This window comes from Ruditapes philippinarum, unplaced genomic scaffold, assembly GCF_026571515.1.
Source record: "Ruditapes philippinarum isolate M1 unplaced genomic scaffold, ASM2657151v2 ctg547_1_1_1_1, whole genome shotgun sequence".
Lineage (NCBI taxonomy): Eukaryota > Metazoa > Mollusca > Bivalvia > Venerida > Veneridae > Ruditapes > Ruditapes philippinarum.
The window spans coordinates 293,933-316,572 of NW_026855428.1; the positions used below are offsets into that span (position 1 = coordinate 293,933).

Below are 22,640 nucleotides of genomic sequence, written 5' to 3' on the forward strand. Positions count from 1 at the left end.
GAATAACATGACAGGGGTAATTAGCAGCCCGATTCAATTACCAGGGGTAATTAGCTTGACTTATATTATGTCCCCAGGAAAGTAAATGGGGGCCTAAAAAACATGTCTATCAAAGAAAAGGACCTGATAAGATTCCAAAGACAAGCACTGGTTCCTAAAACAAGATCGTGAATAAAGAAAAATTTTTTGGGGCAATTTTCTTTTCATTTTTATTTTAAAAAAAACTTGTGCACTGTTTTGATAAACCATAATTTTTTAAATTTGTTTTAATTCTGCTAAAATTTTTAAACGTTAAAATAATTAAAAGGGTTTTGATTATAAAATAATTTTTTCTTTTTTTTTTAGAAATTTTGGGAAAAAATTTTTTTAAGTAAGTTTTGATATTCAATTTTTTTGTCACCAGTGTTATCCATTTGATCCCATTATGAACTTAGACTGCTTCGAAGAAAGTGTAGGCAGAATCAATAACACATAAATGTGTACGCAGTATCTTGATTTTTAGGGTGTACGCAATATCATAATGTCTATTGCCTGTAAATAGTTAGTTTTAAGACATTTTTCGTACAAAGGAAAAATAACAAAGATTGAAAACATATTTGTTAAATAGATTTTACAATAAACTAAGTTCAACTTTGTGAAACTTTCAGTTTAATCGAAAATTTCTCATTTCAACGCCGGGTGTACGCAGTATCCAGAATCAAAATCGCATTCAACGCGAAATACTGACTTGTGTCAAGGCATTTGGAATATCAAAACAAAAGAAACTAAATTCAAATCTATTATGATTGCTTTACATGACTCGTTTTTGTTCAAAATACCGGCTGACCCCCTTGATTCCCTTGAATATGGATTTGCCAAGACAAGATGTCATTAATTGTAATACCCAATAATTTATTTCAGAGCTACAAACAATTTGCTCTGTTTTATAAGAAATATAAGGATGACTTTCATAAACATAATTTTGCTTGTGTTTTGAGGATTAAGCATGACTTTAGTTTTGGTAGTATTGATAGACATGCGATTCAAATTACAACATTTGTTGGCATTTAAAAGATCATGAGTAAGAGATTCAACTACTCTGTTTAGGGCTACATCAGAGGTTGAAAGGGTGGTGTCGTCATCAAAACTATTTGTTTCTGGTACTTTTTCCATAGACAAAGGAAGGTCATTGATATAGATTAAAAACAGAATACAAAGTAGCACTGGGCCCTTAGGAACACCAGTAGTTAATGAACTTGACTCTGAATATAAACCGGATATGTAAGTTTGTTGGGTTCTGCGATCTAAAAAGGATCTATTTCATTTTTGTAAATAGCTGTAATCCAAACATCATCAATTCTTATCAGTGCAGTTTGACATGAATGATTTGACCTGAATCCAGACTTGCGTTGGTAAAAGTTGTGTTTCCTTAAGGTATTGCTGTAAATGTGAACTGACATGACGTTCAAGAATAAGTGACATCAAGGGAAGTATGAAATTTGCCTATAACATCTATCATCACTTTTAGAACCCTTTTTATGTATAGGAATGACTTTGCATTTTTGAACGGTTGAGGAAATGTATTATTTAGAATGCTATTGTTGAAGACTTTGACTTAGAAGACTTTGATAATCATTTAGTGGTTGAAATTATTTTTCCAATGTGATTGTTCCATTTTTTTTAAAAAATTCTTTGTTTTTTTTAATCAGCATCAAATAGCCATTGAGTACTATCCTGTCATAACCGCACTATGTAAAGATCAAAACCATTAAGTGATTTCATTAAAGCTACATAGGAGAGAACAAGTGTGACAGTATACTTGGATTATGACTTAATTAAGATACCTTTATAGTATCTTCTTGTATTAATGAATTCAATTAAGTTTGATGAAATATAGATGTACAATGCATGCATATATTTTGTCACTGCTGTAACAGAAATGTATGTCCTGTAACTAAAACGTCACTTATGTAACAAGATGTAAATGCCATTTTTATTTAGCCACGGTCTTATCAGATGCAACTCAAACAACACAATTTAGCTTTCAGATGACACATTATCTTAACATAAAATAAAATGAAATTAAATAAAAGTTTTGTAAAATAAGGAAGTACTAGTACCATGTAAAATAAGGAAGTACTAGTACCATGCAAGCATATTTGTTGTCACTGCTGAAGTGTCTTTCGTGTAACATTACTGTTACTCATGTACAGCACATAAAATGTGTTTTTACCAAGGTCTTATCAGATGGTAAGGAAGTAACAGTTAATATTTTTCAGATAATCTTTACATGTTAACTCAATAACATAAAATAAAATTAAATTAAATGCACTTATTTATGATCATAGAAACTCCTCTTTCTAGCTGTTAAATATAAAAGTGTTACAGGAGTGCCATGAGAGAAGTAGTCATGTCATAGGGAATGCTCTTCTGACAATATAAAGACATACATGTATTAAGCTTGCATCATTGGGAAAAAATCCCTTATCACACCACAAAAAATTTCATCCCTCATAAAACATCTTAATATCAAAGATATTCAAACTGAAAATGTTGCGAAAATATAGAATGACTCACCTATTTACAAACGATAAGCTGTCTCTAACATAAATAACTAAAACGCATTTATGGGAAGTCCTTGCGAAAAACTGAGCATTCTCCAACTGTGTATAAAAAATTAAATATTTTAGAAATGTTTTACATCAATATGTAAATCGGCAAGTTGCATTGATGACTCACTCAGTCATCAATGCAACTTGCCGATTTTTCCGTTTAACCATTTTGAGCTCCACATTTCGATTTTGAAGAAAAATTTGATTGGTATTATAATGATCCACTAGTCGGCGTCAGCTTTGGCGTTGATTACCTTTTTGTTTAAGCATTAGCTTCAATACTTATAAAGCTATTACATTGAAACGTCAAATGAAATTGAAATTGCGAAAGTCAAAAAACGTGAATTCATGAAAAAGTGAAGTTGAAATCGTGAATTCATGAAGTAATATATGTGATTTCGCGTTTTTCGTATGCTAAAACCGTGAATTCATGAAGTTGAAATCAAGAATTACTATAGCTGAAATGTCCCCTCCCATTTTCGTATGTAACAGATAAGACATAATCGTGTTATATATGTACTATAAACATAATGTCAATATTGTTTTTTATTGATTTCAGATGGCGACGGAAATGTGGTAAATTGTTGCTCAGCAAATACATATTGTTGTTCATTGTTGTACTCAACATTATTGACTGTGCATTGGTTCTTGGAGAGTTGATACTTGATCTGCATCATGTTAAAGGTAAAAGTTAAATACCGTATTTTTTTCATGTAAATCTGAAACCGTAGTATGTATAAAAATGTTATACACTGTTTTGTTATAATTGCTATAATTGTCTATAGTTTTGTTAATATGCACCTCTTCGAAAAAGAGGGGGTATATTGTTTTGCTAATGTCGGTCTGTCTGTCCGCCTGTCTGACGGTCTGCCCGTCAGACGACTACATGATGTCCGCTGATTATCTTGAAAAGTATTCATCACAAAGTCTTCATATTTTACATAGTGATTGGTCATAACAAGTAGATGACCCCTATTGATTTTTGGGTCAAAGTCACAGGGGCCTTAAATGTCAAAATGGTTTCCGATGATTATCTTGAAAAGTATTCATCACAAAGTCTTCATATTTCACATAGTGATTGGCCATAACTAGTAGATGACCCTTATTGATTTTTGAGTCATTAGCTTAAAGGGGCTTCAAATATCAGAATGGTTTCCGCTCATTATCTTGGTTACAATTCATAACAAAGTCTTCATATTCCACATATTGATTGCTCAAAACTAGTAGATAACTCCTGTTAATTTTTGGGTCACTAGGTCAAAGGTCAAGGTCACAGTGGCCTTAAATGGTAATATGATTTCTGCTTATTATCTTGGTTACTATTTATCACAAAGTCTTCATATTTTACATATTGATTGGTTAAAACTAGTAGATGACCCCTATCGATTTTAGGGTCACTAAGTCAAAGGTCAATGTCACAGGGACCTTAGACGTCTGAATGGTTTCCGCTAAGTATCTTGAAAAGTATTCATCACAAAGTCAACATATTTCACACACTAATTGGTCATAACCAGTAAATGACCCCTATTTATTTTGGGGCCACTAGGTCAAAGGTCAATGTTCCAGGGGCCTGAAATGTCAGAATGGTTTCTGCTTATTATTTTGGTCACACTTTATCACAAAGTCTACATATTTCACATATTGATTGGCCATAACTAGTAGATGACCCCTATTGATTTTGGGGCCACTAGTTCAAAGTTCAAGGTCACAGGGGCCTTAAATATCAGGATGGTTAACGCTTACTATCTTGAAAACTTTGTATCACAAAGTCTTCATATTTCTCATATTGATTGGTCATAATTAGTAGATGCCCCTATTGATTTTGGGGTCACTAGGTCAGGTCAAGGTCACAGGTACCTTAAATGTCAAAATGGTTTCCGTTCTTTATCTTGAAAACTACTTATCACAAAGTCTTCATTAATTTGCTTTTTTTTCCATAACTGAACACTTTCATGTTTCCATGTACCCATTTATGGCAAGTTTCTATAACAAAATTACCAATAATGCGAGTCAAGGGCTAGAAAAAATTATGTTTTCTAGGAGTATTCTTTACTACAATATTCTTCCTTTAATGTGTTAAGTAATATGAAAAAAGCCCGCTTGGGGTGGTTCTTGTTATTTTATACTACTTTTCATTCCTTTTTTTATTATGTATTATTAAAAAGTCATCGTGTCCTCTCTATGCTCTGTATGCATGCACATTTATCTTGATATGATGTTATCACAAATAGACAAACAATTCGTAGTGTTGTCAGTCCATCATATTGACATTGCGTGCGTTATCGGAGTTTTCTCATATTTATGCAAACTGTATACGCACTGATTGTGTCAAATGCGTAACAAATTTCCGGTGTTTGCAAAAGATTTAGGACGTGTTACAAATCTATCGCATAATATAGCAGAAACAAATGAAAAGCTATCTGTCCCTCGAGTAATTTCATAGTATTCGATTACTAGCTTTAATACAAATTGTTTGAATAAAGCATCACAGATTATTGATTTTATTATGAGAAACACATTCAAAATTTGAAGAAAATATTTTTATAAAACTTACTGTATATTGTGTCTTTGACGAGCATGTTTGTTATTTCATAAAGAAATGAAAGGGGAATGGTGGCCTAGTGTTTATGGTGTCTGCATCTCAACCCAGGGATCATGGGTTCGAGCCATACTCCGGTCACGGCCATTGTTTCTTCATATGCTACCAATACTGGTTTGTTCCAGGGAGCGAACTTGAAAGAAATTAATATAAGTTGTAACGAATCGAGCTAAAATGAATAATTTTTTATACAAAACTAATGAAATGAGTCTAGGAATAGTTAATTTCTGTCCAAAAAATGGGTCATTTTAAAAGTAAATGGAAAAAAAAAGCATTTTCATTTGTTTGTTTCGACTGGTATAAGATGAATATAGCATTCATAAAATCGTTTAAGGTAAAATAATCCATTAGACTAACTGTCGTCTAGCATTGTTTTATGACAACCTTTTTCAGATATACTTTTTGAAACACAGCAATCGTCAGTTATGTTTCTAGAAACCCTGCAAACGAGGTATCCACATCACTTCTCTGGGATTCCTGGCGACCGCATAGACATCGCTTACGAAAAGATATTACTCGGCCAACTTTCTTGGATATCGCCACAAACGGACACTAATACAAGTTTGCAATCGGCACTAATAGGCGATAAAAATGACACAGCGTTCATGGTAAAAGCGGCATCATATGAACAAACAAAATATATCAATGATAGTGGATTCGCGTCTAAAACAATATATTCAAACTCTAATATAGCATTTATGCAGTCAAACAATATAAGTGAAACTAGTGATGTCAACTCATCTATGCAACAAGATCACGAGGACTCCGTGCTCAGACTTGTGGGATATATATTTCACAAGACAAGTTTATCCATCAGTGTTATACTTGTTTTATATGTAAGTATATAAATCTTCTTCTATATATATATATCATATAAATACACGACCTGCTGGGATTGTAATAAAATGAGAAATTTCAGTTAATGCCAGTTATTTTTTAGTATCATTGTTCTTGTTCACGTACTTTATATATAAATATATATAAATAAATATATCTATATATTCTTTCGGCACGACGCAGCCGGGACTGGAACCACGGGTCTCTGAATTGCCCAGTATGCTAACCACGACACAGCAGTCGTTGCGTATATTGTGCTAATTGACCTTATATATTTATGTTATTTTAACTTGATTTTGATGTTATCACTTTAATAACCATAGCGGCGAGCTATATAAATCAGGCGAAAAATCAACACGCCCAACCGTCCGTAAGCTCAATAGGGCGACCCGGGTTTGATTCCCTGACGGTGCAAGTCACTTTCGTTGTGATTGATCATGAAATCTTTTCTACGGTCATTAGCATTGTACCTCTGTCTGACATGTACAGAAGTTACAGTTCCTTAGGAAAGTGGAGGCAACTAGTACTGGTAAAAAGCTTGACAGCTTGCCTTGGAACGTTGCAATGTGGCTTACTGCCACGGGTCTTTGGGTTGCCGGTCAAGTGTGCTAGCGGCCGTACTTGCGTTTTCTTGGTGCTAATTGACTTATATATCTAAGTTATTTTTAACTTAATTGTGATTTCATCTCTTTTACTCCTATAGCGGCATAAAATAATATCTTTTCAAATTTAATTTTATTTTATACATATTATGATTCGAAACAATCTCGAAGTTTCATTACACCCCAGTTTTTTTTACACAGAGCCACCGGTGATTGATCGGTAAATTTTTAGCCAAAATATGGCAACGTATTTAACACCGATATCACCTATTGGTCACCTGTTTTCCACCTATCAACTGCTATTGAGGATTTACTTATCACGCTCTTTATGATTTCCTTCCGTAGATATATGAGCAGTTTTTGAAATAAAATGACAGGTGTCCGTCGCTTCTTTTTTCATTTATCATTTTGTTATATTTACACATATAATTTTGTTTTATGGTAATTGTTCATTGGAAATAAACTTTAACTATATTTATAATCATCTACATTATCTGCTATAAGCGGAAGACTGACGGAAAGGGCCGATATTTCGGTACAACGTTCACTCGCTTGGTGATGTTGTGGCTATAGTGTTTACTGAAACCTCTAATCTATCACATATGATTCATTTTTATTGGAGTAAAATAATGTTCTAACTGTACATAACATTTTGCTGATTATACGTTTTGATTACTAATAGCAATAAGAAGATAAAGAATAGTTTAGTACAATTATACCTTAATTACAAACTTCAATATTTTATTGGAATTTGAATCACATTTAAATAATGTCATAGCGCCCTTTACACATTTTACGAAGTGTGCACATTTATTGTTCCGAAAGTTATATCAAAAATGTTCTGAAAAATATGTAAATATGGAACTGATAAAATTTTTAAAAAAAATGTGGTATAGGTCATTTTAATGATCATACCAAATTTCAATACTTCCCCATATTGCGTTATAGGTCATTTTAATGATCATACCAAATTTACAATACTTCCCCATATTGCGTTATAGGTCATTTAAATGATCATACCAAATTTCAATACTTCCCCATATTGCGTTATAGGTCATTTTAATGATCATACCAAATTTACAATACTTCCCCATATTGCGTTATAGGTCATTTTAATGATCATACCAAATTTACAATACTTCCCCATATTGCGTTATAGGTCATTTTAATGATCATACCAAATTTACAATACTTCCCCATATTGCGTTATAGGTCATTTTAATGATCATACCAAATTTACAATACTTCCCCATATTGCGTTATAGGTCATTTTAATGATCATACCAAATTACAATACTTCCCCATATTGCGTTATAGGTCATTTTAATGATCATACCAAATTTACAATACTTCCCCATATTGCGTTATAGGTCATTTTAATGATCATACCAAATTTACAATACTTCCCCATATTGCGTTATAGGTCATTTTAATGATCATACCAAATTACAATACTTCCCCATATTGCGTTATAGATCATTTTAATGATCATACCAAATTTACAATACTTCCCCACATTATGTCATTTTAATTACTATTATGATAAACAGTATACTGCAATATCTATAATGTAGATAATGAACAGATGAATCAATGAAAAAAACGAACATAGCTTATTTTTGCTTTAAAAAAAAACCCAGAAAGATATCGATGTCGCGAAAATATATGACAATTGATTTTTTCTGTTTTCTGTAGAATTATTCACAATTTTTGTTGTTGTGCATATAATTGTTTGGAAATAAATACATTTTTAAAAATATTTTATCATTGTTCTCCATTGGCGATTTAGTCAAGCCGTTTAAAATAAAAATAATGAAAATTTGCAAACGGGTTGGTTACATGTAATATCCAGTTTATCAATATTAAGACGATGTCTATGACTATTTGGTGGATATTTCATGGCTATTATAATGTTGGACAATATCTTTAAAGTTCTTATACAAATTTTCATCTCGCATGTATTTTTATCACCTCGGGCAATAGTAATCAACGTGCGACCGATATACAGTCGACACTCAATTAAATCCACCCCGCTGGTGTTAATTGGGTCTACTGCATTCTTTATCGCTTTTTACACCTTATAAAAACACTGTAAGTAGTAAAAAATAATCGCCTGTATTTGTAGCCAAAAAGCAAAAATAATCGCCAATCTTATACATTTATCGCAAATGGCAACCATGGCGACCGACATCGTGAGCCCTGATTTAGATAATGCAGTATACTATTTAGCACATATACAAAGTAAAAGTTGTTTACATTAAAAAAGTATTGAGTCAGTGTAACGATAACAATTTGAACGCTGTATGTGTTTATGTTTTATTATGCAAAATATTGAAAATACCTCATGTTATACATGTATAGTAATAACATTAGTATAATATTGATTTTATTAAATCTGTGTTCCCTGAAAAATATAATGAAAAAATATACGCAAACAATCAGATACTTTGTACGAGTCCCTTGGCGACATAACTACCTTAACTACCATAACGACAGAGCTTTCTCCCAAAATAAATATCATATATTTTCTTTAATAACTGATGTTTTGATCTGAATTCAATTTTAAATGTTTTCTAAGCCATATATCTACTTAAAATGTATTTGTTTTTAATATGAATCGCTGTTTCGTTGAAAATTGGAGGAAAAATAATCTGCTTCATGATGAAAAGGACCATTTAGTCGCTAAATTCGGTAACTGGGAAACGCCGCCACAAATACATTTCAAACACTATCATTACAACTTTACGTCTGGAAATGTTAATCAAATTTTCATGGCATAGCATTCTCCGAATTTCTATATTTGGTGTAGAGTTTACAAAATATATAAAAAGTAAAAAACATTTAACTTTGATGATACCTGATTTTAACGACATGCACTAACTCGGAAGTAGCGATAGTGCAATTTGCTGTATACCTCCGAAAGAGGTAGTTCTATCATTTACCGGGCTTGGCATTGTTGTATATGTTTTTTAAATGGCCGTACTATTTACAGTACTTCTTCACAATAAGATTGATTATCTCTGCGAAGCGGAGTGAGAAAATGGTTTGAAATTTTGCACACGAGTCCAGACCTACATCAGTAATTCTAAAATCTTGAAAAAAAGTTCGAACACTAGTCTAGCTGTGATAAATCCATAATTACATGTTACCGCTGTTCAAAGATTATTAAAATGAATAAATATCTAAATCTTAAAAACCAGACATCATGAAAAAACTATTGCGAAAATGTCAAATTCAATCAAAAAGTAAACATGTAAGGGAGGCACGCATTCGACGGGCTTTGGCCAAAGAGATGTCTGTTAATCTTTGTTCTATGTCCATTTAAAATGTAATAACACTACACTAAATACACTATCATAGCAATATGATACCAAGACTCTTGTTCTTTTATAGATTTTACTCAAGATAATTTGTTTTGGTAGACATCTCCTCGACAGACGCTTAGAGGTATGTAATTTATAAATTTATAATATAGGTATCAAATTAAAAGTGCTATAGTTTATTTCAATATTTATATACATGTATGTTTTAGAGTATTCATAAGTGGAATTATTTTCTTTAAAGAAATTTAAACTCATACTTACTCCGTAAACATCACTCACTCATTAATGTTCACTACAGCATGCATTGTTAGGTCAAAATGGGCAGAGCAGGCTCCAAATTAAATATAAGCTAGATATTTGAAACTTAAATATGAATTTATAAGTCAAAATTGTCCTGACTTTAAAAGCTATCCTCATGATGAGATTTTCATTTCAGAGTCAGATTGATAAAGTTCATACTGAAGTTTGTACTTGTTCCATCCGTACTAGATTTTACATACAAATGTAGCATTTCTTTTAATTTAATTTAATTCCAGGTATTTGACACATTTGTTATAATGACGTCATTTGTAGTAGATATGATATTTGTGAAGGGATTGTCCATGTACACGTTGAAGCAGTTTGTCTATATACTCGCTTTCATGCTTCCCTGGCGGGTCATTCGGGTAACTAATAGTAAGTCTACATGTCATTTTGTACGATAATATTTCACAACATTTAAAGTGACATATGGTCATTTTTCCATTGTCAAATTGAGCTGAATTGACTACAAATTTCAAAGATTGACTCATATAATGGTGGTTGACTAATAGTTGATATTGAAATTTTTTTAGGATAAAATACAAATCAGCAAGGTAGCGTGCCTCCAACAATTTACCGCCACGTCCGATTTCTGATACGACCGTGAAGAACGGAAAATATGTAACGCTTTTTGTGCCCCCCCCCCCCACCTTGGGGGGGCATTTAGATTTACCCTTGTCCGTCCGTCCTTCCGTCCGTCCGTTCGCGTTTTGTGTCGCACGTAGCTCAAAAAGTATTTGACCTAGAGTCAGGAAACTTTACAGGAATGTTGATCAGTATGTGAAATTTTGCATCTGGGGTTTCGCTTGTAAAGTATTATGTTTTGTCAGAGTTATTGTCCTTGACTTAGTGAAAATTTGCAATTTTCAATGAATGATCAACATCGCTGTGATGCTATGCACCTGGGATTTTGCATTTGGATTTTTTCAGTTTTGTTAGAGTTATTGCCCTTGACTTAGTATAAATTTGCAATTTTCAACTTGTTCATGCATAGTTCAAAAAGTATTTGACCTGTAGGCCTAAAACTTACAAGAATGTTGGTTAAGCATGTGTACTTATGCGCCTTGGGGTTCGCTCATGGATTTATTCAGTATGTGTAAAGTTCTTGCTCTTTACTTAGTAAAAGATTTTAAGTTTTCAACTTGTGTCACATGTAGCCCAAAAATATTTGACCTAGAGTCATAAGATTGACAAAACAGTTGAGTGTGGGGGCACCCGTGTCCTATGGACACATTTCTAGTTATACACTACCAATTATCTGTCTTTATTCCAAATAATTCGCAAATTATTCATACAAAAAATGAAAATTGTACTCGTTTTTTAAAAGATGTACAACTTCGTTTTGCAGCCTTACAAAGGATGGAAATTATTCATGACCAGTAAAATTACAATTGTGCACAAGATGCCATTGCCAATTTTGTTCAAAGTGCGTTTCTTTTTCTGAAAACAACGCATCTTATTACCTGTTCCCCCATTGTACTCATCACCCAAAACAACTTTTTCGACTTTCAGGGCTAAACTGAGAGAGCTACAAGGTAACCAATAACAGAACAGTATGTGGTTTTTATACAGGGGTTCCGTGCAGCCTAGTTCTTACCTATAAATTTAACATTAACTGTATGCTTACCTCAATTTTACTACTTTTACCTAGCGTTCAGGCCGCCATTTTATGATCCAATTGTACGATTTTGGTTACGTTATCATCTGCAGTGTAAAATAATTCATGCTTTAAAACTTATCCTTTCTTGCATATCATGTGTTTTACCCATGCCGGAAATTTCACCTGGCATGGCGGGTGCCAGATGAGTCGCGTGCTGTACAATATGGCATGCTTAAGCCGTTATGAATGAAGTTGTAATGTAAGAAAATAGTTACGGGTGAAATGACATAAATTTCCATGGAAAATTGTTTATTAAGGTAAAGAATTTCAAATTTGGTGGAATATGCTAGAATATACAAGAAAAAATATCTGACATATGTTTGCGGTTCGGATCGGAATATCCGTCCCTCGGGATCTCGCCCATATGACGGATATTTCGATCTGAATCGCAACATATGATATATATTATTATTCTTGATTTATTAATTCTCGTTGTAATATAGTTAAGTACAGTAAAGAAGTGTTGTTTGTGTATCCTGCAGGTTTGGTTGTGGCAGTGAAGGATCACGAACATTTCCGACTGAAGATGTTATTTACACAGAAGAAAAAGATTGAGCATGAGAACAAACAGATACGAATTGATCGTGATAATTACAAGGTAACATTTATACTTTTACAGTGAAAAATTGCCTTACAGTTAAATATTGCCCCGTTGACAATTTTATACTACATTGTATTAATAATTATTCTTGCATATCAAACTGGTGTTTCCGTTAGTTTTACCCATGCGGAAATTTCATCTGGCAAGGGGTGCCAGATGAGTCGCGTGCCATATAATACCGTTATTTTAGCGCATTTTATGAATGAAACTGCTTGCCTTGATTCACCGTTATGAATGAAATTGTAAATTTACTAGTATACGCTATTGTATTGAAAACAGTTACGGATAAAATGACATGAAATTTTCATGATTTTTTATTGAGGTTTAGAATTAAAAATATGCGAGCAGATGGTAGGATATGCAAGAAAAATATATGACATGTTTTTGCGGTTAAGATAAAAATATCCGTCCCTCGTGTACCCCTCACCCCACCCTACCTCATGGGTGGTTACTCGACAAGCCTCTTTACCACCCAATGGGCGGGTACCCTCTGAACGGATATTCTAATCCGAACTGCAACACATTCACAGATATTATTAGTTTATGTAGCTAGATAGTCAATGTTTATTATACGACATCATTGTGTTAGCAACTATGTTCTATATTCAATTAGAATATAGATATTCAAAATACAAGGCAAAGTTTGTTATTCAAGGACTGCATATATTCTATACAAAATATGTTTGATCTTTAGAATAGTGTCAATTTTATAAAGATTACTAGTATTCCAAAATTCCTATCCGTACGGACTTTTGGGTATGACGATAACGATAATGTAATATTTTCGAAGAAACCAGGATATTACATAATTTAAAATGTTACAGGCATATGCAATGTTTCGTGGATAAAAATTGGTTATATTTCATGTTGGGATGTAAATATACATGTACTTCAGCTCTAACAGGATTGTCATAGAGCATTCATATTAAAATCAGATCGCGGCTCTTACAAAATTAACACTGGACATGTACTGAAATTCGCAGCAACAATCCATATCATAACTTGCATAATATCAGTACATGTATCATGTTGTTATTGTTACCAGCTAGTGTGGCTGATCGAAACTCCATTCCACACTTGTACTTAATCGTCTATCCTGTCGCTGTAGTCATTTGTGCAGCACGCCTCCAGATTCATGCCAAATTTCATAAAAAAAATGAAAATGTATTTGAATGTGTAATATTGTGAAGTAACCAAAAGGATGCAATTTACACATTATCAATGGCACTTACAAACCACGTAAATTACCAAAAAGTGGTCAAAATATGCATAAATGCATAATTGCCTTTACTGCGTTAGTAACGCAGTAGAACTATAGAAGTAAATACTGAAAAATCAGTCATTAATCGCACATAATATGTAAAATATAACTTGAATTTTGAAACTTTAACTTTTCCTGACATCTAAGTACATTTTGCTCAAGTTTGATTTTATTGAAATATATTGACTCATCTGGAGGCATGTAGCTTTAATGTTGTTTTAAATAAAGACTTCTATGAACCGATCTACTGAAAAAACATGCATGTAGAATTTAAGTAATATTCGTTTGCCCCTTTTTCTCAATCCATCAGTCATAGTATATGATTCGTTTAATTAATGACTGAAAACAAAATGTTGAGGAAGGTATTGATTGGTGAATTTATTATTGAAACAACAACAGGGTAAGACTTATAGATATGTCTCATATATCAATGTATCCTTTACTTTTCAGTGTTTATTTCATTACCCCTTTTAATGTTCTACTTTCTTTTCATCCTCAATAAGATTATAATTATTTTAATAAGGGAAAAGAAACAAAACAACAACAACTAATATAAAAGTAAGAACAATAGGCTAAGAAAAACTATTCAATATTTTGAATTTTCACATTTTCATTTTCACTTTATACAGGAACAGGTCGAATCTTTAAAGAAATTATGTCTCAGTGAAGGTATAGACGACTGGAAAATTTTCCAAAGCCTAGGTAATGCAGATTTCAAAGTGGAAGGCGTTTTTCTTTTTGGATCTTCCAAGCATGCGAAGAATTGCAAACGGTGATGCATGAAAGTGTCAATGTTGTAGAAACCTTAATTCTGTAAATAACTATGTGTGTTTATGTAATGTATCGTCGTTTCTCAAAGTTATTAATTAGAGTATTACCTTCCCTAATTATTCACTGGCAATAGCTCATTTTTTTAGTCTCTAAATCAACTTAAGGAGCTATGCACTAAATTATAAATGCTCATTTAGTCCAAAGGCGAGAATGTTCAGCCTTGATTTGCAATAATTTTTTATAATGTGCATAATGTTTGACCATTCACTGTCTGTTAAAAGATGTAACGCCGCTTACTCAACTCATATTTTAGATATTCAACTAAGCGCTATTTTTTTTCTATCGCGCAACTGATTTAAAGTGAAGCACCATGGAGCTTGTAAGTGACAAGTATTTGTGAATATGTGACACTTTTGTGGAAATTTAGTTCTGTATCTTCACACCTTTCCTCTCTTTTCAAACCAAAACTGTATGCCGAAAACCTTTTGACATTCATACCTAAAGAAATAACAGTTAAAAACCTTGTACAAATGTTGATTGTAATAACATATGGTGTGTATATGGGCTTAGTTTATGTATCGAATCAGTAACCCTAGATTGTATCAACAATAAGGTTATGTAAAACATATACAATGCTCAGCTCATCAAAGTCAATAAGCCACTAGACTTGAAAATAAAACGTCGAGCTATCGTACTATCGCGATTTTACTATCGTATTTTATATAAGCATCGTGTCATTGTACCATCGCAATGTTTCACCATAGCGTAATTGTCACCATCATTTCATCATCGTGTCTTTGTACCATCGCTATCTTTCATCATTGTTTAATTGTGCCATCGCTATCTTTCATCATCGTGTCATTGTATATTCACTGTCTTTCATCATCGTGCCCTTGTACTATCACAATCTTTCACCATCGTATTATGCACCATCGCATTTTTACCGTCGTGACATTGCACCATTGCTATCTTTCATCATCTTGCCATTGTACGGTCGCTATCTTTCATCATCATGCCATTGTACGGTCGCTATCTTTCATCATCATGCCATTGTACGGTCGCTATCTTTCATCATCATGCCATTGTACGGTCGCTATCTTTCATCATCATGCCATTGTACCGTCGCTATCTTTCATCATCATGCCATTGTACCGTCGCTATCTTTCATCATCATGGTATTGTACCGTCGCTATCTTTCATCATCATGCCATTGTACCATCGCTATCTTTCATCATCATGCCATTGTACCGTCGCTATCTTTCATCATCGTGCCATTGTACCATCGCATTTCACAACGTCGTGACATTGTATCATCACTATCTTTCATCATCGTGCCACTGTACCATCGCTATCTTTCATCATTGTGCCATTGTATCATCACTATCTTTCGTCATCGTGTCATTGTACCATCACTATCTTTCATCATCGTGCCATTGTATCATTACTATCTTTTATCATCGTGCCATTGTATCATCACCATCTTTTATCATCGTGCCATTGTATCATCACTATCTTTCATAATCGTGCAATTGTTGTACAATCACTATCTTTCATCATCGTGTCATTGTATCATCACTATCTTTTATCATCGTGCCATTGTATCATCACTATCTTTCGTCATCGTGCCATTGTACCATCACTATCTTTCATCATCGTGCCATTGTACCATCGCTATCTTTCATCATCGTGTCATTGTACCATCACTATCTTTCATCTTCGTGCCATTGTACCATCGCTATCTTTCATCATCGTGCCATTGTACCATCACTATCTTTAATCTTCGTGCCATTGTACCATCGCTATATTTCATCTTCGTGCCATCGTATCTGGTGAAAACACAGAAATAGGATGCTTAAACTTAGCGATGGTACGATGACATAATTGTGAAACACGATAGTACAATGACAGGATGGTTAAACATAGCGACGGTACGATGAAGCGATGATGAATGATAGTGATGGTACAATATCACGATGATGAAAGATAGTTTGCCAGAACTAGACTACTAGTGCCTTCACTTTTGCAAGTAACTCATAACATTTTTACATGCCAAAGCGAATGACCGTAGAAGGATTTCATGATCAATAATAACGAAAGTGGTTTGCAACGTCTGGGAATCGAACCTGGGTCGCCCGTTTCACAGTCCATCGCTCTACATATTAAGCCAACCGGACAGACGGAAATATCTAGCTCGCGGCTAACTATTTACCTGAAACTCGACAGAGCATCGTAACCGCCTTAAACAGTTACCATCAAGTTAGATATACAGTTACCATCAAGTTAGATATAGCGTTACCGCCTTAAACAGTTACCATCAAGTTAGATATAGCGTTACCGCCTTAAACAGTTACCATCAAGTTAGATATAGCGTTACCGCCTTAAACAGTTACCATCAAGTTAGATATAGCGTTACCGCCTTAAACAGTTACCATCAAGTTAGATATAGCGTTACCGCCTTAAACAGTTACCATCAAGTTAGACATAGCGTCAGTCGGTGTAAGATAATATGTGCATCGTGGTGTGTATCGTTATAAGGACATATTACCAGTATAAGGGCGTCACTGGGGCCACATATACTACAGTATAAGGGCGTCACTGGGGCCACATATACTACAGTATAAGGGCGTCACTGGGGCCACATATACTACAGTATGAGGACGTCACTGGGGCCACATATACTACAGTATAAGGGCGTCACTGGGGCCACATATACTACAGTATGAGGCGTCACTGGGGCCACATATACTACAGTATGAGGGCGTCACTGGGGCCACATATACTACAGTATGAGGGCGTCACTGGGGCCACATATACTACAGTATGAGGACGTCACTGGGGCCACATATACTACAGTATGAGGGCGTCACTGGGGCCACATATACTACAGTATGAAGACGTCACTGGGGCCACATATACTACAGTATGAGGGCGTCACTGGGGCCACATATACTACAGTATGAGTGCGTCACTGGGGCCACATATACTACAGTATAAGAGGCGTCACTGGGGCCACATATACTACAGTATGAGGGCGTCACTGGGGCCACATATACTACAGTATGAGGGCGTCACTGGGGCCACATATACTACAGTATGAAGACGTCACTGGGGCCACATATACTACAGTATGAGGGCGTCACTGGGGCCACATATACTACAGTATGAGGGCGTCACTGGGGCCACATATACTACAGTATGAGGGCGTCACTTGGGCCACATATACTACAGTATGAGGACGTCACTGGGGCCACATATACTACAGTATGAGGACGTCACTGGGGCCACATATACTACAGTTTTATAAAATATTAAATTATTTACATTCGTTTAGAATACAACTAAGATGTTTACCATCTTAGATTATTAAAGAATTTTAACTCTTATAATATTCTAAATAAAATTAAAACTGAAGTAATGAACTTTGACGTGTATTTTTATGAAAATCATCAAAAGTCAATTTAAAGCGATTAAAATAAGCGTATTACATTTTGCTATAAAAAGAAGAATCATACGGCGTGTATAGATTTAATCTTTGTTTTACCTTAAAAGTAAAAGTTAAGATATCTACTACGTACTTAAAAGTATGTACTACTTTATATCCCGAAGAAGTATACGTGTTTCTCTCTGTCCGTCCTCGTAACGTGTGTAATAAGTTCATCCAAAGATAACTTCCTAATAGCATATGAAAGACACTAATTTTGTAGTCATATCAAGTCATGTGTATGTTAAAATGAAAAATTACCGCAGCACAATAAGTTACCATACAGAACACACTGTTCAAACTTCATAGGATAATTGTCCATATTGGGCAAAAGACCCCTATTGATTTTAGGGTCCCTAGGTCAAAGGTAAAGGTCACTATTACCTTAAAACTGAAAACAGTTCCCGGAACATAACTTAAGTTCCATTTGGCCAACAATGTTCAAACTTCATAGGATGATTGTCCATATTAGGTAGAAGACCCCTATTGATTTTGGGGTCAAAAGGTCAAGGGTCAAGGTCACTATATCCTTAGAACTGAAAACAGTTTCCGGAGCATAACTTAAGTTCCATTTGGCCCACAATATTCAAACTTCATAGGATGATTGTCCATATTGGGCAAAAGATCCCTATTGATTTTGGGGTCACTAGGTCAAAGGTCAAGGTCACTTTTACCTTAAAACCAAAAACAGTTTCCGGAACATAACTTTAGTTCCATTCGACCCACACTGTTCAAACTTCATAGGATGATTGTCCATAATGGGTAGAAGACCCCTATTGATTTTGGGGTCACAAGGTCAAAGGTCAAGGTCATTATTAATATATTAAGTATTAATCGTCTACATCTGTAAAATTTTATAGGATGAACAGCTAATTCCCATGTCTTACAAATGCTTCATCCTTACTAAAAAAAGAAAGTTTTAATTGAAGAAATAACCGCATGCAGTATATACGTACCAAAACAGGAAAAACATGTTGTTTTTTGTTTGTTTGTGTGTGTGTCTTTTTTGGCAAAGATTTCAGCTGTCACACTGGTTTAGCGGCAGAAGAAGTAACAAACGCTATCCTCTCAAGTCAGATACATTGTTGCTTTTAATATATCAAATGTCATTTCAGTACATTTGATTTGTCATTTTAGTGGATGAATATATACAAGATTGAGTGTGAATCAACAACTAACAATATAAGAAGATATAAGTGGCACTTGGTTATTTGCTCGAATGTTAATTACTGTTTGATATACATATCCTGTAATCAGTTTGTCATCATTGTTGTAATATTATAAATTTCACATAATATTTTGTACTCGAAGAGTTTATTATACATTATGAAAAAGAAAACATAGAGAAATATAACGGGAATAGGGATAAAACAATAATTGAAAATAATGTGACAATATGTGATTTTATATTCTGTAAGAAGCTATGTGTGTTTAAATGTTGTAAAGACATTTTATATAGATGTGAAATCATGTGGGAATTATGCAGGCATGTATTCCTTTTAACCTCAAAAGTGATCTGGTATGCATGTATGTTTTAAAGGCAATAAAAACATTTCATTGATGGAAAGCCTTATTTTACTTCTTTTTCCTTTAAAGTATATTTTGCTTTCTCGATGTTGTCATGCTTTATCCCCATCAGTATTTGTAAAAGAATAAAATACACATAAAATGCATGTTCTGCAATGCATTAAAGAATGGAAAGGAAACGTAAAAACCAATAATTATGTTTCCCGTATTTATATTTGGTTGTCTGACAATTTCATTATGCTGAAGAAATCTAATCTTACACTTTCCAAAATTATATTTTTAGTTATATTTCTGTTACAGAGACGTCGGTCTTTTTATCATTTAAAAATAAACTGTTTATATCTACAGCTTGACATGTCAAACTCTATAAGCTATAGTATGGCATAACTTCTGTTTCATTTCGAATAACAAGTTGGGAGTTTTTCATTAAGTGAAAAATACTAAAAATCTGACCGGACGATTTTATTGGAAGTTCAATATGCATCCTTAAAAACATAATTTTCCCATTTGAGATCCACACTTAAATTCCATTGTTTATACATTAAGTACTAACGTCATAATTCTATCTTTCGTAAATGAAAGGTAAGTAACTTTTAAGACATACTCTGTATGAAAATAGTTAACGTGAAATGTGATCCTGTCTAACGCTTCTGTACTTGTCTATTGTGAACGTTAAAAAATGATAAGCAGTGATTAAGATAAATGTTTCAAATTTTGATATTTTTTCCAAACACTTATTTCTATCATATTTAACAATTCATTCTCTATCGCATTATGATAGTCGATATTTCTTGTTATTCTCTCATCTTCTTCACATGTATAAACTATTTTCAATATACAGACCTCGAGATGTTTTATGTCAATACAAAATTGACATAACTCGCAGAAAGCTTTCAAATATGTCCCAAAAGCCAGACTAATCTGTTTTCCTTCAGTTACCAGTTATTGGAGTTGTCATATCATACCCAAATCGTAATATCTTGTGATCGCATGATATTTGTTATAAATGTTTTGTAAAGAATGTTCAGCTGTAAAATCCCCTTGCTTAGCTCTAGGGAGAGCATCCGGATTGCTTTGTTAGATCCTCGAACTAGGCGAATTTTTTACCTTGCAACTGATCTCGGACATTGAGTTTAATGGTTATTAAAATATCATGCGATAGTATATAGTCGGTCACTTGCGGAGAAAATGGTAAGTTCAGGTTAATTATCCAGGAAAGCATGTAAGGTTGACAGGCCGGCGATATATCACAAAAATGTGTTAAGATCGGTGTTAAAACAAGAAAATTACGCTTAAACTTTTTGACCTCAGTTAAAAGAATGACAATAACAATTGAAAGAAATGTCAGTAACCGTAACCATGATCATTATTTATACTAGTCCAAACAGATAAATTATTTCGCAGTTTCAGGGTTAATCTCATTTTACAGTATAGTTAATCTCGAGATCATATTAAATGATAAATAGATAAAATATGTATGCTTACGACTTGAAACCGACATGCCTGAAATCAGAGTCCACCAACAAACAACTTCTGTTACTGAGATTACCACGAACATTTATTGTATTAGATCACTGTGCATCACTGGTAACAATTATAAATATAATAAGTGTTATAGTATTAATCTTAACTTTTTACAGCAAGGCAACGACCAGGTGGTAAAGGAGCGATGGGATCATTTGCTAGTCTTGCTTTTGGGGCATTCGGGAACAAATCTTCTAGTTTTTGGTCTGTTTTGGGTACACCTAAATTGAGAAGAGGTAAATCGATGGACTTAGTAGACAATAAAGTGAGCAGCGTTGATTGTAGGTATCAAACAAACGATAAACGTCATAGTAAAGGCAAGATTTTATCCTTTCTCGGTTCATCTGCTGACTTTTTCAGCAAAAAGCGTAAAAATGGTCATCATATATCTGTTGATAGTGACCCAGGTATTGCTGTTAACTACCTGAAGCATAATGCGGCAGTTCATCAAAATGGCCATATAGGTAAAAGACTTGTACGTGGAGAAACTATAGATACGCTATCTACAGATTCTATAGACTGTCTGAATGATAAACCACATTGTGAAAATGTTGATGATTACTCAAAAGAGGAAACTGCTGACTCTAGTTTATTTGGGGAAGAGACAAATTCTGTTTCTCATAATGACGATGAATCAGCATCTATGCAAAGAACTCAAAGTGACATTACACCGTGTAGACCGTTCCTTTGCCGAAGTGATAGAATAAGGGAAGAGACTGGGTCACTTGACAGACCAAGGAGCGCTTCCATTGGTGCATCAACTCAAAATCGTCTGACTGTAGATCATCACGCAGTGTTTTACTCTGTTAGTTCAAATGAGTCTGTTTTCAGTAAAAAAGAGGACGTTTGACTATAGCAAACGTGTTTAAAACATTAAAAACATATCAATGTTCGTGTTGTTATTGAATCATTAAACTAACTTTCATATTTAGCATGAATATACTTTTCAGCAAATATTGTAAGTGAGTACTGCTTCGTTACTAAATTAGTGCAAATTTAGATCCTTATTATGCAATTCTGTATGATAAAGTCATATTAAAATGGGACATACCTTAACCTAAATATAAGTTATCTTTAAGAAATAGTTGTTCTTTTATCTTTAGAAATGTGGTTTTCAGCTGAGGATATGTACCTAACCCGTAACTTATAACATCTGAAAGTCTAGGTGCGGAAATCTGACTTTAACTGAATGTTGTGAAACCTAATAAAGAAGCTTAGGATTCTTTAAGCTTACTTCAATATGTAACACCTTCTTGATGTTAAAACGTCGAAAGCTGAAGAAACAAAATTATATAACTACAATATGTAAAAAAGTACGAGAGAAATACAAATTTTGATTTTTTTAAAACAAAAAGTTACGACATATTATAAAAAAAATGCTATTTAGTTTTTTTTATTTAAAAAGGACTCCACGGAATTTTTTTTGGTGCGTTTTTTTGACATCATGGGACTGTAAATATTTTTTCAAGATTTGAATACCATTTGGTAAAAGTCTATTCCAATGTGTTTAAAATTACAGACTCACTCTTACAGACTCACTTACTCCGTTTTTCCAGAGTGAAA

At 33.7% G+C, this 22,640-nt stretch overlaps 1 protein-coding gene across 1 annotated transcript in view; it reads left to right on the forward strand.

The window, feature by feature from the left end:
- LOC132743307 (uncharacterized) overlaps positions 1-21,969 on the forward strand; it is a 65,492-nt gene extending 43,523 nt beyond the window's left edge. Inside the window, exons 4-10 of the mRNA XM_060731846.1 lie at positions 3,151-3,275; positions 5,584-6,026; positions 10,023-10,076; positions 10,489-10,627; positions 12,395-12,510; positions 14,404-14,476; positions 21,194-21,969. Of these exons, the coding sequence (XP_060587829.1) occupies positions 3,151-3,275; positions 5,584-6,026; positions 10,023-10,076; positions 10,489-10,627; positions 12,395-12,510; positions 14,404-14,476; positions 21,194-21,927 (1,684 nt within the window). The 3' untranslated portion in view covers positions 21,928-21,969. The remainder of the gene's footprint in view (positions 1-3,150; positions 3,276-5,583; positions 6,027-10,022; positions 10,077-10,488; positions 10,628-12,394; positions 12,511-14,403; positions 14,477-21,193) is intronic.
- Positions 21,970-22,640: the final 671 nt, after the last annotated feature.